At 35.7% G+C, this 16,994-nt stretch overlaps 1 protein-coding gene across 1 annotated transcript in view; it reads right to left on the reverse strand.

The window, feature by feature from the left end:
* Nucleotides 1–1,368: 1,368 nt before the first annotated feature.
* Nucleotides 1,369–16,994, reverse strand: part of SETD3 (SET domain containing 3, actin N3(tau)-histidine methyltransferase) — a 69,223-nt gene continuing 53,597 nt past the window's right edge. The window contains exons 9-13 of the mRNA XM_026679401.2: nt 11,073–11,147; nt 7,419–7,585; nt 6,686–6,771; nt 4,523–4,683; nt 1,369–3,438 (exon numbers count right to left, since the gene is read on the reverse strand). Of these exons, the coding sequence (XP_026535186.1) occupies nt 3,004–3,438; nt 4,523–4,683; nt 6,686–6,771; nt 7,419–7,585; nt 11,073–11,147 (924 nt within the window). The 3' untranslated portion in view covers nt 1,369–3,003. The remainder of the gene's footprint in view (nt 3,439–4,522; nt 4,684–6,685; nt 6,772–7,418; nt 7,586–11,072; nt 11,148–16,994) is intronic.

The following is a 16,994-nucleotide window of genomic DNA, read 5'->3' on the forward strand; positions in this document are numbered from 1 at the left end:
TGGATAGGGAATATGACCAAGTTAATTCTTCTGGAAATTTGTAGCATTTTCCTCACACTTAATTATCAGAACTTGTGGTTTTATTTTTTTAAAAAATAAAGAGACTACAGTATAATGTACAGTAATTGTTGCTCTATGATTTGGTAGATACCTTAGATATATTTAGGAAAGACACAATCATGTAATGCCTTGTTCTTTTCATTTTCTGGAACAGATAATCCATAGCTTCAGAAAAAAATATAAATGAATTACAAAGTAGGCCAGCTTTATCGGATCTTGAGAACGTGGTTTCTTTGAATTTCTATGATGTTGTAGGCTGAAAGAAGATTCACCAAATTAAAAAAAAAAAAAGGCCGGAACCCCGCACTATTAAAAAAGATCTATTGAAAATGCATATGGGACATAAATAATGATGCATGATGATCAGTATTAGGTACATGAATCCATCTATACTGGATTGGAATCTCTGAGGGATTAAACATGTAGCAGGCTCCTAAATGATGATTCTAGTTCAGGAAAATAATCATGTCCGCTGCACCACTTTTTTCACTACAGTATTGCTTCCATCACTTATACTTTGTCAGTTCAGAAAATAGATTACTGCATCATGTGAAATAATGACAATCATTTATTCCATTTATACGCCGCTTGACTCCCAGCACTTGGGAATTGCCTCTGAAGACTGTCAAAATCCACAATTATGGACCAGAATAGTGGTGCACATTGATAACTACTGTATTAACAAATAATGAAAATACACATTCAACTGCACTGGCTTCTGGACCTTATTGAAGGAGACAGTCAATATTTAATCAAATCCCAATTTGCTAAGTGAGTATTGTATGGCAATATTGTCTTCTATATGAATCTGACTTGTATTGTATGGCAATATTGTCTTCTATATGAATAACAGCTGACTTGTAAGTACCATGTTCTTTATGAATTCAGAAAGACTGGTGTTTATGATGGAGCTTATTTCACTATAACTGTTTATTATGGAACAATCTCTTAAGGAAGCTAAACCATACACCACATATATATATGGTTTATTTTTGTGTGTGCGCACGTGTGTGTATATATTGTAATTAGATAAAGAATAATAAGCCTAAAATAAAGAATATATATTCTTTAAAAACAACTTGTGCAGTCTTGAAACAAACTTTTCTCTGGGAAATGGGAGTAATATAGGAAAAATGAAATTTCTGCTCCGTAATCTTTGTTTTATTATACTATTCTTATAGTTTCACATTTGATATTTGTGTACCACCTAAGACCAAATCAGCTGCTGTGAAATAAAACATGGGTAATGCGCAATATGTAATAATTTCACACAACCGCTTCTGCAAGATGATTCATACAAAGTAAAAATTTGCATATATTTGTTTATTTTGGCTTCTGCTAATCTTAGGAAAATACATGGAGTTATATTCATTATAACTGAATTTCCAAACTCATACACTAAAGATTCAATTCTTTTTTTTCTTTCAGAGACTAAGCAAAGATTTTATGAGCTTACTTGATAAAACTGCTCCTATATCCTTTGAAGGCCATTTTCAAAGCAGTGAAGGACAAAATATTAGTTCTGCTTAAAATTGCACAAGTTAGAAATATAACTCAAAGAAAATACATTAAAATTGTGATGTTTCAATTTCAGGTTTCTTTGCTTTGGGGTTCCAGAGCTTGGTCTCTTACGTCTGGGACCTTAACATTCCATTTTTTAAACATAAAGTGACAAGGGTGCACTCAAAAATATACCAAAATTAGAAGCATTTTGACATATTAAAAAAAAACTGTTCCACTCATTTCTGCAGTTAAACACTGCTGATTATTGTGGATGTCAAAACTCTAGACTGTGCTCCAAAAGAACAGACTTTAAAGATCTACAAAGCCAAAAATATTTCTGCATATTAGGAATTCACAAAATGTATTTTGGGGGGAATGGAACATTCTAAGATACACAAAATATTTCCATTTTTCTTCTGGACCAGGCTAATTTGTGTATTCTGGGTGTGATCTAGCAGTCTTCTGAAAATAAATCTCCTTTAACTCCCCTAAAACTGCAAGCAGAAATTTAAAATTAGTGTACAAGATAGCATGTTAAGCCATGCAGCATTAATGAAAAGTAGCAGACACATTAGTAAGGTTTCATTTTTAATAATTTTCTTAGTCAAAAGTGTTGCTCTGAAAATCTCTACTTATCTGAAAATCTGAAAAGGCTGGGGAGCAATCTCACTTTGAACAACACAGTTTAAAGGCATGGGCTGCACTTTCACTTTTTTCTTCACCAAATATAACAGTGCCATTTCAAAATAAAAGTTACACCTTAAAAATAAAATGGAGGATGTATCATAGTTGCAAACTTTGATTTTTTGGGGGGGCAGTGGGAGGAGAAAGGAGGGGCAAAGAGAGAATGAAATTTCTCATACAGTAAAACAAACCACAAAATAAATCAACATTCTTAAAAACCACTATAATTAGAATAAAATATGTATTCTTACTATATTTCAAACCCAATAAAAATAAGATTGCCACGTTACTGTTTAGGGAGCAGCAGATCTGACTCTTTCCTAGTTTTCAATCTTGATATCCATTCCCTATTCTCTTCTGTTTTCAGTTTTTAGCAAAAGCAAATCCTATCACTTCCTTGGGCAACAAGCTTTGAATTTTAAAAGTCAGAGTAAACAGAACAGAAAAGCAGCAGATGAGGTTGACCTCTTCCCTAGGAAGTATATGGATTTTCTCAACCAAGGACTGCACAATGTTCCAGTGGTATTTTTCTCTTGCCCTATTCCTGGATTCCAAAAGCAAGATGGCAATCTTAATATAAAAAGGATGCTAAATCTTTTAAATAACTTAAAACTTTTTTTTTCTTGTTAAAAAGCACCCCTCATTCCTCTGCAGAAATAAATGTTAAGAAGACACCAATGTAAATTACTGTTCAAAGAGGAGAATCAGAACACCTGCTAGTTTTCCATGTCACAATAAAATCAGAATGATTTAGAGCTATTCCTTAACCTCATCAGTACTGTCTGAAGAAGATTCTTTGGTATCCTCAGTCTCTCTGCTGCTTTCTTCTTGATTTAGCTTTTCATTTTCCAATTTGGTCCTATTAAGCAAAGAACTGTCCCCATTCACAAATCCATTTGCTTCTGCACCAATGCTTTCCTCAATCTTTAGATCCTGTGGCTCCTCTGTCTCCAAATTTCTCAGGACAATTGGGAGGCTTGAGTCTGCCACAGTGTTCTCCAGCAAGGCAACATTACTTTCTTCATATCTGGGAAGGGGTGCTTCTTCTGCCATTTGTTTGCCATAGTACTCTCGATTAGCAGAAGCACTTTTTATTGCTTTTTCCAGGATTTCTTTTTCTCCTAAACGCAATTTAATAGCCATAGTTGCATTACGGGTAAGGTCTTGTGTTTCCAAAATGAATTTGTCATCCTAAGGAAACAAGTGGAATAACAAACATGAAGCTGTTAGCTCAACCTTAAGCACAAAACCAGACATTAGGTTTACATAGCAATGACATCAAATGGAGAGGGTTCTTCTTTATGACTCGAAGAAAAAAGTAGATCCCTGCTTCAAGAACCTTACCATCCCCAAAGTGGACATTTGGAAAACACAACTAAATGTGGTGATTGTCTTGATTGTTTAGATTGTATTGCAATTAGGAATGAACAAGGGGAAGTCAAGATATAAGACAGAATATAAAGATACATTCTTGCAAGTGTTTTGAACAAGTAAGAATCAGTACTGTTTAATGAAAGAAGATAACATTCAGAATCTTGGACTTAGCAGAGGTCTAAAAAAATGAATGTTTGGAATGCAAAAGATGTGTTTCTACATATCTAGAGGAAAGCTTCAGGGTAATAACAATACCACTTAGACTTATATACCACTTCACAGTGCTTTACAGTCCTCTATAAGCAGTTTACAGAGTCAGCATATTGCCCCCAACAATCTGGGTCCTCATTTTACCAACTTCGGAAGGATGGAAGGCTGAGTCAAGCTTGACACTTTCAGAATTGAGCAGTGAGTTAGCATGTGATACTGTATTCTAACCATGGCACTACCACGGCTCTGAGTGGGTCTGAAAAGTGGCCATTGAGCATATATTTTCAGTACTTTCTCTGTCCCTGTCATCCAGCAATGTGAAGGAAACAGTAAGAGTCCACAAATTTCAAGTGTAGCTTATAAAGGGGCTGGGTCATATTGTCACGAAGAGTCCTATTCAGATACCCAGCTTCTGTTCCCTTAATAATGATTCAAACCAACTCAGAATCTTTTTTTTTAATTTAAAATGTAAGAAACCATTGCATTTTGCAACATCTCTCTTACATGAAAATATACATTTAAAAATAACTTAGGTACATAAGAAGAAAAGCAGTAGTAGTTTCTGGAAAAGCAAAGTACCACAAGAATGCAAAGCTTTTAAAACACCCATCACTGCATTCACAATTAAATCTGATAAATGGTAAGGTTCATAAATATACAGTATGAAATTTCAAGCTGTTTTAAATCTTACTTGAATAGTAGTCTTGTAGGTTTTCAAGAGAAGAGATGCCCTGGCTTCCAGGAAAGTCCAAAGTTTCACCTCATTGTCCCAGCTCACTGGAAATTCTGAATTACCAAGGGTGAAGATTCTGTCAATAGTATGTTCCCCTATCAAGTGTTCTTTCAGCTCATCTACAAAGGATAAAATGCTGTCAGCAAATGCTTACTTATTCTGGCCATCAACCAGGTTAATAATTGATCATTAGTAAAGAATCTGTATTCAAGATGGATGCTCAAAAACAGAGGTCCCCAAACTTGGCAACTTTAAGACTTGTGGACTTTAATTCCCAGAATTCTCCAGTCAGCTATGCTGGAGTCTTAAATCTTAAAGATGCCAAGTTTGGGGACCCCTGCTCTAAAATAAAACAATTTACATTTTGCCTTCATTACAGGACTGAATAACAGGTATCAGCTCAAGGGTGCATCATGTTTTTGTGGACGATGCTTTCCTCTCTTGTTCTATTATTTTTACATTTCATTATTCCTCATTTTTATTTTATTCTACTATTTAAAAGATTCATTAATTTGTTACTTTAACATTTATAAAGAGTTGGGGCTGGGGGGGGGGGGATTGATTGGTAAGAGAATTCCTTGCAAGTAAAGTGCAGGTTTTTCCTTTATCAGTAGAGGGAGCAATGATACCGAGACTCTTTTTTTCAAAATTACATGGAAAGTGTTTTTCTCTTTTTTTAACTAGGAAAACAAGCAAATGAAAGAATAATTTCATTTTGTGCCTTAATTCCTACTCTAAAAAATGAGAAAAAAAATGCTGCAATAGGATGGAGAATTTTAAAAAAAAGATTAAATGCCTCTAAAGGTCTTAAGCCATTTCAACCTCAGAGTCTAAAAATTGCAGAAAAAAAGGTTCCACTGAGTTTATGTGACAAACCTCAGCTAAGTCTGTGAAGCCTATTTGAAAGAGATGTGAATTATTTCTTCTTTTCTTACCTGCTTTCCCTGCATCCTAAAATCACACTGTTGCAATTTAGCAAAATGACTAACCAGGGGAGGGGGCCATGTTTACTTTATTTACAATCAAAGACCAAAATAACAAGTACAGTCAGATAAAATCAGATCAAAAAAAAAAAAAAAAGGAAAAAAGAAGAAATTAACAGAATTGTAAACCACCTAGAAGAGAAAAATCAGCCAAACGTAAACCCAATGTCTACGGTATTTATATTTCTTAAACAAAATTAAGTGATTGCTCTAGATATTTCTGTAGATCTAACAGATATAGAATATTTGCCTCATCAGAACATCCCAGGCAGGAAGTTATTGACTCAGACCACTATATTTGATAAAAGGGACATAGCAGATAACAACAAAAAAGTATAAGATTGTCTTGACTGTCCCATTGAGACAACAGCACAGAGGGCAATATACAATACACTGGAATCTTTTTTGCATTAAGGACAAAATGTTGAGTCCAACTAATGAAAACTTATATACTTCTATATGGAAAAGAAAATATATTATAGATGCAATTAGGTAAAGAAAAAGATCTATCATAAAAGCTGTCATTGCAGTAGTAAATAAGGGATTTTGCTTCTGACTCTACAAATCCGGGCTAAAAAATAGTTTAATATCTAGGATAGCTCTCTTAAAGCCTGACATGGTCAAAAATTAAGATGATAACCCACAATAATTCAGGTACAAGGGAGACGTAAACAGTGAGATGAAAAAATGGAAAAATAAAATAAGCAATAAAAAAATAAACAACAAAGAATACTATAACAAAAAGATGGACAAGTGGAAAGCAGACAGCAAGGGGGAGGGGTGGAGTCTGCTGGCAATCTAGCAGCCACCTTCATAATCAAGTCTCAGTAGTGGAAAAAGAAGGCTAAAAGCTATTCAAGCTATCTTCTAGATTTTAAAGTAGAACTGTTAATTATAATCCAACCAATTATTAAATAAAGCTTAATATCAAATAACTAGGAAGCCTATGTATAGGCATATGGGAGCTTTTTGTAAGCAGGTAATTATTTTATTTTGCTTTATGAACTATTAAGCTACAGTGGCCTAATAATATTTGTTTTAAAATAGATGCTTGAAGGGTAAGCCTCTCTTAATCCTATTTTTATTATCACTTAATAAAATGAATCAGATACATGTGCTTATAATGTTCTTGTTTTACCTTCAGTCATACAAAATACTCTAAGAAAAGCCAGTAGTTGAGCAGAGATTGGAGGGTCTGTTGAATGCAAAGCAAAAACACTGGAACTAATAAAATAAAGAATGAGTCAGTATATGATTATTATTTAATATAAAAAATCTTAATTTATATAATAGTATTACTCTTGTAATGAGGATTATAAGGAATCAACTCAATTTCAGATCATTAAACAAGCTATTCCAAACTCTTCCACATAAATGTTACACAATTTCTCTTCCAGAACAAGTTATTTCATGTAACTTCGTAGTTAACACTTATGCATGCCTCCAAAATGTTTCAAGTTGAATTTCCAATCTACACTATGAATTGTAACATACTATCACTAACCACCAAACATATAGAATAAATCCTATTCAATTTATTTCAGGATCCAATGCCCCCTAAAAAACAAATATTGGCAGCACTACTGTTAAAAATAATACCATGATTGCATCATATTTCTACTGAAGAGAAGTAAATAGTAAAATGAGCAAACTGGGCCATATCCCATACCCTGAGATAACTTATTTGTGCGTTGATGTATAAATAAAATGTATAATAGATAAACATGGCATACTATGCAATGTAAGATAAATTATATGATGGCTATTTTAGCATCTATCAACAATAATTAAAGTTCATTAATCAATGTTTTACTGAGTTTTCAAGCTTACAATACTTTAAGATAAAAGCAGTCTCACTTAATTTTACTTACGTTGGGATTCCAGCACGAGCTAAGACTTCTGCCTTCATAGCATACAGCCTGTCACTTTTACTTACTCCAAGCTTTATTTTCACTCTGTCATGTAAATTATTATCAAAGAAAAATCCACTGTGGATCACAAATTCAGCATTTGACCGAGTGCCATAAAAAATGTAAATCTAAGAAGATGAAAAGAGAAGGAACAGAAAAACAGCTTACCATCAAATCTTGGAATGACAATTGGCACTTTAGACAAATAACCTCCCTGCCCCAAAATACAGTACAAAAGAGCACAAAAGAGTAAAAATACTGTATTTCAACAAAGTACAACACAAATTTTCCACAAATTGCTTGCACTCTCAAGCATTTCACATTGCTCAAAGCCTCAATATATTTCTGCACTGGATTAATACATATAGATCATTAATGCTCAATTGATTCTCTTTTGAACTGCAAACAATGCTGGAATTTTGTCACATGTAAGAATAGTCTTTTTCTGACTGCTGAATATGAGCTTGATAAAAAATGTGTTATAAGATAATCAAATAATGGTTTAATGAGAAACAATGGCTTACTGCTTTGAACAAATAAAAATATTGTATATTGTGCCTCACTTGAAATCCTGGTATACACAGGCTGGAAGGCTATTCTGTAAGACTAATTCTTGGGGAAAATCTACTGTGCAAAATAATTAAACTTTACAGAAAGAAATAAAATGTTTTTCAAATTTTATATATGCAGTATATTTACTTCCATTAATACACATTGTAGCTATCAAGGTGGCCCTTTATAATAAATTCTAAAGAACTTTTTCACTTCTCAAGTAATATAACAAAGAAGCATGTATGGGCTTGTATTGAATGGCCAGAAAAAGCATGAATATTCAGAAATAAAGACAGCAGATATACTGGAGAAAGAAAGGGGGAAATTTTGAGTGCAAACTACAAAAATCATTTGAAGGGGTGGGGGATGGGGGAAAATGCAAGCATTATGGTGAAATAATAGGATTTCTTGAAGCTATAAATGCAAAACCAAACCATGCCCAACAAGGAAGAGAAAAATATTGTTTTTATTCAAGTACTTTTTTTCCCAAGAACAAAGAGGAAAAGATGTCAAATAGCCACTTCAACATAGTAGTGTAAAAGATATAAGCAGTTAATGAAACTGAAGAGGGGATAAATCTGAGAAAATATGGGTACAAAGCATCCCTGGAAAAGTGAACTCACCACCTGGAGTGAGAAGATATTTCCTCCTTCTGGGATCTAGAGTTTTGGGGTTGCCTGGAAAGGAGCAGCCCCACGCTCTCCTTAATTAAAGAGTTTATCCCATAAAATGAAAACAAAGTGTTTATAGGGGATGGCAAGAAGTGAGTCAAGCCAGGAAGACAGCAGAGACTAGGGAAAGAGAAACTTTCAATATGAAGGCAAGCACTTCAGCTGTTGTCTTCAGATAGCAATAGAAAACTTCCATTCTTGGAATTGAAAAACAGCTGAAAGAAAAGAGTCTGCAAACCCAAAGCAAGCATACAGGAGCCCAGATGCCGAGCTCCTAGAAGTCATGGTGATACTCTGATACTCTGTTCCAAACGCAGAAGAAATGTCTGATGTTAGAGTTAGGAAACAAGTCAAGTTCCCATTTTTCTGAGATATGCTGCGATAGTTTCTGGATAGAATATCTACTTGTCCTGCACTAGATTTTGCAAATTCAGGTAGCTTGCTAACATGTTCTTTGACCTTTTTATGCATTCTGTTGTAAGGGACAAAGTATTTTCATTCACATGGTTAGACACGTGGCTTCATTATGACGCCCTCTGGACCGATTTCTCTTTTGGTGACTTATGTAATCTTTGTTGAGATGCCTGCCCATGTTAGCACATCATCACTCGAGCTGGTGTTTCAGGATGCTTACAGCTAGTTAAAGTCATTCTTAATCTTATGCATATATTGTCCATCAACGGAACCCTAATCAGATAATATGAATATGCATATGTATTGCTGTCATCTGTAAATGTCCCAGCACTATAGCCGCAAGTTTGGTGAAAACCCAGGGACCAATGTAGTTGAAGGGAATTCCTTTGAAGTAATAGTGGCTATAGTAGTAGTTAAATATGAGAAATATTTTTACATACTAACCTGATAATGAAAGTAAGCTTCCAATATGTCCATTGGTGCCAAGTGGTCATCTGGTATAAGGCCTGTGCTATTGATTTCACGGTTTCCATCTTATTTATTTGATACAGCTGTTCTCCAATCCACTTTTTTGGCTACTGAAGATCATCCATGAAAAAAATCTATCATTAACTCAGATGATCTTGCCAGCACATTCAGGCATGTAGGTTCTGAATGTATCTCTCAGAACAAAGACTAACCTAAAGCATAGAAACTGTTGCCACTTCTTTTGTAAAATAATTGCTTCAGTATTTTTATTTTATTTGCTGTTCCTCACCTGGGTCTTTGAGAAAGTCCCTCTTAAGAAGTAGATACAACTGTCCTGGATATACTGTTGTAACAGAATAGCTGCAGATTACTGCTTAAATTTGTTCCTTTCATTCCTTTCTGACTAGTTTAGAGAATAATTGCAAGAATACCACTTCCTGCCAACAGGGTGCTTCTTCTGGAAATTCTGTGTGTCTCAGGGAATGCTCAGGTTACTAGAAGTTTAAGAATTCTTAAAGATTTACAGAGGTGCCAGATATAAGTGATCCAAGAGCCTGTATCATGGCATGTAGTCCAGGGAGTATCCCCTCCTGATAATTTGCCCTCCTCCCTTTGAAATTCTATTGTCATTAGGATATTTGAAATTACATAATTGATTCTGTCCTATGAGATCCCAGGAGTAAGATGACCTTCTCTAATTTACTTTAGGAACTTAGAGACGCTGAGATTGCAGCTGTGGATGACTGTCATGTAATTGTCATTTAAATTGCAGACAAGGCTCTTCTTCCACTTCTTCTGTCTATACTTCTTATTGCAGTTGTGTCTTTCTCATTCCCTCCTTCTGCCCTTGTGGACATGCCCTGAGGTGCAGCAGCAGCAGAAGAGGAAAAAGGAAAGGGGGAGGGGATAGCAGGAAGGAAAGGTATCTGAAATAGTGAAGGATCTAGTAACCAACCCTTTAAGTGCTCATTTCATGGGAAATTATTCATCTTTTTATTTCAGAAAACTATGCCCCTGGATATGTCTATGTCATACTACAGCTACCCCTTTCAGAGAGAAAACCTGGTGATTTGTGATGTTCACAATATTGAGTAATGTTTTATCATGATGTGTTAAGCCTATTATATCCTTATATAACTAAACTTAATCAACAGCTCCTCAGACTACTTTGCCAAGAAATCCATGAATTAATAGTCAACATGTATTCCTGGATGTTATGAATCTAACAATTACTACAGCTGAATGATTAAAACAGATAGTGATGTGTGTTATGTTATATATTCTCCTTTGGAGAATGAATCCTCACAGTTGAATTGCTTACATTATTTTATTTCTCATAGCACTATTTCTGCTTCAGCTCAAGAAAACTTCCCACTCAAAATGTTTTTATTTATTAAATACCAATACATTTGCATTGACTTTTATTCTTCAGGGCAGTTACACATATGTTTCTACATTAAAAATGTAAATATTTAACCATCTGGATGTGCAGATAAGTACACAAAGTTACCTGTTCACCAGGTTTAAAATCTTGAAGTGCCACACATTCACAACGATCATCTTTTAAATTGTAGCCTGTAGTAATCTGGATCATGGATTAAAAAAGATATAGAAAATTCTTAGCAGTTTAGGATTTACTGTATTTTTTAATTTAATTTTTATTGTAGTAAACAAAACATCAGAAAAACTGGAGAATTCAGTATAAAAGGTAGCAAAGCACAAATATGATGTATATTATTTTTTATAAATCTGTTTTTTCTTCAAAAACATATAAAATCACATACAATCTTTCAAACCTTTGCCCAAAATTAGTATATAATTCTATCCATATTACTTTTATAACAAAGAACATAACATTTCTATAGAAAAAAATTAAAAAGTACAAATAATTAACTGTACTTAAAGAAAAGCATTTCCGAATCTACCGTTGTTTATTGCTAATAAAAAAAAACAAAGAAGGAAACATGAAGACTTATTTTATTAAACTATAGTATATTAAGCATCTTCTCTAACATCTTGACATTTTCTTTCCAATTGAAAGGCCATTAATAAAGGTGTAGTGGCAATTATTTTCATTAAGATGATGCAGAGGAGAATTAGGAAACGTCTATTCTGCTGAAAGGATATGTTTGACTGCATTCAAGTGATACGGTAAATAAGAAATAATGGAAAAATATAGCTGGCCCTTTCTGTCAATAGGTGTAGATGAAAAAACTGGTTGGCTCTATCTGTACTTTTTTCAGTATTATATGCAAACCAGTAATTTCAGTTTGTTCTCTCAATATGTTGGAGTTATAATATCAGTCTGGCAAGATGTATAGGTTTAATGGTCTGGAGGCTAAAATGTACGAAGAACAGTTGCAAGAATTGGGTATGTTTGGTTTAATGAAAAGAATGATTACGGGTGACATTATAGCAGTGTTCCAATATCTAATGGGCTGCCACAAAGTAGAGGGAGTCAACTTACTCTACAAAGCACCTGAGGGCAGGACAAGAAGCAATGGATGGAAACTAATCAAGAAGAGAACCAACTTAGAACTAAGGAGAATTTCCCTGACAGTTAGAACAATTAATCAGTGGAACAACTTGCCTCCAGAAGTTATGAATGTTCCAACACTGGAGGTTTTTAAGAAGAGATTGGACAACAATTTGTCTGAAATGGTATAGGGCAGGGCTGTCAAACTGCCAGCCCGCGGGCCAGATGCGTCATGTGCTGGCCATGCCCCAGCCCGGTTTAGGGAAGGGGGAAAAAGTCCCGATATGTTACGTAACACCACTGTGACGATATGAGTTTGACAGCCCTGGTATAGGGTTTCCTGTCTGAGCAGAGGGTCAAACTATAAGACCTCCAAGGTCCCTTCCATCTCTATTATTTTGTTACAGTACTAAATAAAGCATGGATTTGTTTCTTGTGACTACTGGCAGAAAGAACAATATGATAAGAACAATCACCTCCACGCCAAGCCAAGATTGTTAACAAATAATGTCTGAGTACAGTCAATGAGATTCACTTTTGAGTAGACATATAGAAGATTGGATTGCCAAAAAATAGTGATTTTGATTAGAAAAATTCTTCCAACTCTAAAAAAGCAATTAATTTTTAAAAAAACCCCAGAGTAAAAAAAATAGTTATTGGCAATTATCTTCTTCCAAAGACCAACTTTTACATGTGGTAGAAATATTAGGGTCACAAAACTAGAAGAAAATTGATTTCTAGAGCTATTACAGCCAGATATGTTTTGAATTTTTAGTAAACAATATAGTCTTGGGGATTAAATGAAACTTTGATGTTGAAACAGCCAAGTATATCAAGGAGCAAGCAATGGATTATTTTTATCACTGTATAATTCTAAAGAAACAATAGACCGCCCTTGTTGTGATGATTATCCTCAAAAGAAATGACTAAATGGCTAAAAATGAGGGCTTATATTAAGGAAGCTAAAATAAATCCAGTTCTTGTGGCATCAGTCTGTACTGTCTGTACAGCAGTTCTAACCTTTTATCCATAACTTCTGTTCCCTAAGCAGCACCCCCACAGCAAGGACTGGAATGGTAGAAAAGTGTCAGATTGCAGATTCAGATACATTGGGATAAACAATTACTTTACTTTGAAGTGAGAACTAAGATTACTGTCAGCTGAATATGGGAGGAATCCTTTATTGTGATCCTTATAAGGCAGGGTCAGTGGTTGGGAGGTGCTGCTGGAATCAATGTTCTTTCAGGTTCATATTCTGAAACCTTTACATATGAACTATATCCACGGGCATACTGATTTTTACCTGGACTACAATCATGCTTTTTGAATCAGATATAGTACCTACTGGTTTTGACTAAGGACAGGCTGGAACAATTCTTAATTCTAGACTGCTTTAGCCAGCTCTGATCTTTTTCTTCTTCTCTGCTGTAGCTCCACAGGACAGAACACTTGCAATTTCAATAGAACCCTCAGAGCTAATATATACTATATTCCTTTTTACTGTGTCTTGGATTGTTAATATTAAGAATTATGTTTATATATGAGTAAATTAAAATGTTAGACAAACAGGTTCTGTGGTCTGGAGACCTCTAAAAATTGGTGGAATATTTGCCCTAGGCCTTTAGTGGCTGGCAATATAGGCTTGGACAACAGCTCTTTTGTCAGGGTTTGGATGATCTTTGGGATAGCTTGCAGGGTGGCTTCTTATTTGTCTTGTAGATGAGAGCTAGCAGGTTTGGTGAATGGCACTGGAGAGCCAGTCAAATGCAACCTGGCTGAATTCATATGGGTTGTGGGTAACTAAGCTACGTTCATTAGGGCAATGGCAACAGCTCAGGCTTTTAATTCTATAAATGAGATTCAAGTTTGAGAGTTTCCCTCCTTTAAGTTCTCATTTTTTGTACTTTCAGGTGTCTTTCTTGTTTACACCATCTTTTTATGGTTTAGACCAAGGGTGTCAAACTCAAGTTGACACGGTGGTGTCACGTGACATATCTGGAGTTTACCCCCCCTCGCTAAGCTGGATGTGGGTGTGGCCGTGTGACACATCCGGCCCATGCCCCGGGAGTTTGACAGCCCTGGTTTAGAGGGTGTGTGTGTGTGTGTGTGTGTGTGTGTGTGTGTATTGGTGCCTTTGAATTAGTGTTGACTCTAAGCAACAATGTGGACAAATCTAGGCAATTTCCATGGCAACATTTTTTCAGGGGATGGGGAAGGAAAGGGTGGATGGTTTGCTATTACCATTTTTCTGGGGCTTGGAGATAAGGGGACTGGTCCAAAGTAATCCAAGATGGCTTTATAGCCAAGGCATGTCTAGAATGTTTGGTTTCTAGCTCAGTGACCATTACATCAAATTGGCTTTCACTTCTATCTACATTTGTGTACTTTATATTTCTCCAGGACAAATTGTTCCCCTATTTCCATGCCATTTGACACACAAGATCTGATAAAAAGAAAGGAGACAGATTTGTGAAGGGAAGCAGAATCTATGTAAATATAAAAACTCCAATATTTCTGTTTTGTGCCACATAATAATTTGAAGAGTCAGACTGAGTTATCACACTGTGATACTATTACTATTAAATTCAGATTGTTTAATAGAAAAATAGAGAAGTCTGTGATATAATAAATTGAAGGACTAATCTAATTTGGATTAGGAAGCTGTGGTGGGGCAGTGGTTAGAAGGCAATTTTGCAGGCTAATACTGCTGATAGCCAGGAGTTTGATTCTAACTGGCTCAAGATTGACTCAGCCTTCCATCCTTCCAAGGTTGGTAAAATGAGGATCTTGGGGGGGAATAAGCTGACATTGTAAACTATATAGCGGGTACTATAATGCATTATGGGCCAGTATATAAGCCTAAGTGCTATTACTATTATTATGCATAGCATGATTTTTGCTTGAATTTCTGGAAATTATTTACCTTCTGGGTTCTTTATACTTTCTAAGTTTTCTCCTGTGTTTATAAGGAACTTCTAGGAAGGACCATTGTAGGTTTAGAGCTAGCTGTCATTGCATTTTTTATGATATTTCCAGGATCTCTAAATATCCAGCTTGTAATAGACTACTTGTGATAGACAAGTAAACTCAATGTGAACAAAACAGAGTTCTCTGGGACTTGGCATCAGGATTAAGACTAGATTATTGTTCTTGTTGGGAGTATACTACTCTATTTTAGGGAATAGGTAACATCAGTGGCAATGGAGGCTTCTATCAGTTTTAGTTCCTCTACTCAAGAGAGATGCTTTAGTGACATGCGCTGGCAAGTCAAAATTAAATTATTGTAATTAGTATAATGTGCTTTTTGTGAGGTAGTCATTGAAGATGTTCCACAAACTGCAACGCATCCTGAATGTGGCAAGACAGGAGGTAAGTGGTACCTTTTAAATGTCCCACAAAACTATGTTGAAAGAAGTTCTTTAGTTGCCAACTGCTGTCTGAGTCCAATTCAAGGTGTTTGTAATAGTAAATAAAGTTTAAAAAGTTAAAATCTATTTAGCACAAGTTTAAATATATTTTGACAATGTTTTAAAGGTTTCTTTTAAATATAGTTTTGCTCTTTTAATTATTTATTTAAATTTATTGGCTGTCCAACTCCAATGGACTCTGTAATCTTCTGAGCTATTAATGGTATAAGAAGTAAAATAATTATTGGATCCAGCCACGTTAGTTAACTTTCATCCAGTCTCCAACCTTTTCTTTTTGAGGGAAAGTTTTTGAGAAGATAATTGGCATGCAGCTTCAGAGGGCCTGGAGGAAGTGAATTATTTGGACCCTTTCAGTTGAGTTCAAGCTGGGGTATAGCACTGAAACAGCATTGGTCATTTGAAGGGCCTGGGATGGGGTGTTACAACTGTCCTGCCTTTCCAGGATCTTTCAGTAACTTTCAATACCATTGACCATGGTATCCTTCTGAACCAGCTCAGGGGTAGGCAGTGGAGCTCCAAACTATTGTTTTGCAGTGGTTTTATCTCTTTTTTTTAAGTGGCTGATTTCAGTTGAAGGGAGTGGGTGAGGAGAGGTTGAGTCCTAGGTCCTTGCAGCACGGAATACTTCAGGGGCTCAGGGCTCTCCCCTCTCTTCCTTAATATCTATAAAAATGCTTTGTAAGATCATCTACCGGAACAGGCTATGCTGATAATACCCACATATATCTCTACATTGGGCCAGGCAGATGATACAGTTGTAGTGTTGTCTGAGTGCCTGGAGACTGTAAGGGTCTGAATGGGGATGAGCCAACTTCAGCTCAACCCTGGCAAGATGGAATGGGTTTGAATCCCCCCCCTTGCTTTAGTCACTTGTTGTTTTTGATGCTGGATGGACTTAACGGATACACAATACAGAGTCTTTCTGGACTCATGCTCCTGCTTGACGAGCAGGTGGTAGGCATAGCTAGGAGGTCCTTTGCACAGATTCATCCTGTGCACCAGGTGCATCCTTTCCAGGACCAGCAAGCTATGCTCGTGGTTACTAACATCTTAATTATTACATATGTGCCATGGGGCTACTCTTGAAGACTGATTGGAAGTTACAACTAGTCCAGAATGCAGTGGCACACACAGCACTGAGTGTCCATAGGTTTACCCACGTTATGCCTTTATTGTGTGAGCTGCACTGATTTCCAATTTTCTCATGGGTGTAATTCAAGTTGGTGGTTGATGGTTATTGGTTATTACTTTTGAAGGCCTACATGGCACAGGACCTGGTTATTTGACAGAGGTGGAGCTAAACAGATTTGACAGTCCAATCGGCTAGGAGATGGAGTTAACCCTTTGCCTGGACTCTTGTAACCTTACAAGAGAGAATAAGAATCCCACTAGATCAATTAAGATAGGCACTCTTCAGGTCCCCTCCATGAATTTTGCTATCTAATGGGTCCACTAATCAAACAAATCTTAGATGAAGAATTGACCATCTATTCTGGGCTTATTTATTTATTTATTTTGTTTTATTTAT

This window comes from Notechis scutatus, chromosome 1 (assembly GCF_049901735.1).
Source record: "Notechis scutatus isolate UNSWTSFEM ecotype Mainland chromosome 1, rNotScu1.2, whole genome shotgun sequence".
Taxonomy (NCBI): Eukaryota; Metazoa; Chordata; class Lepidosauria; order Squamata; family Elapidae; genus Notechis; species Notechis scutatus.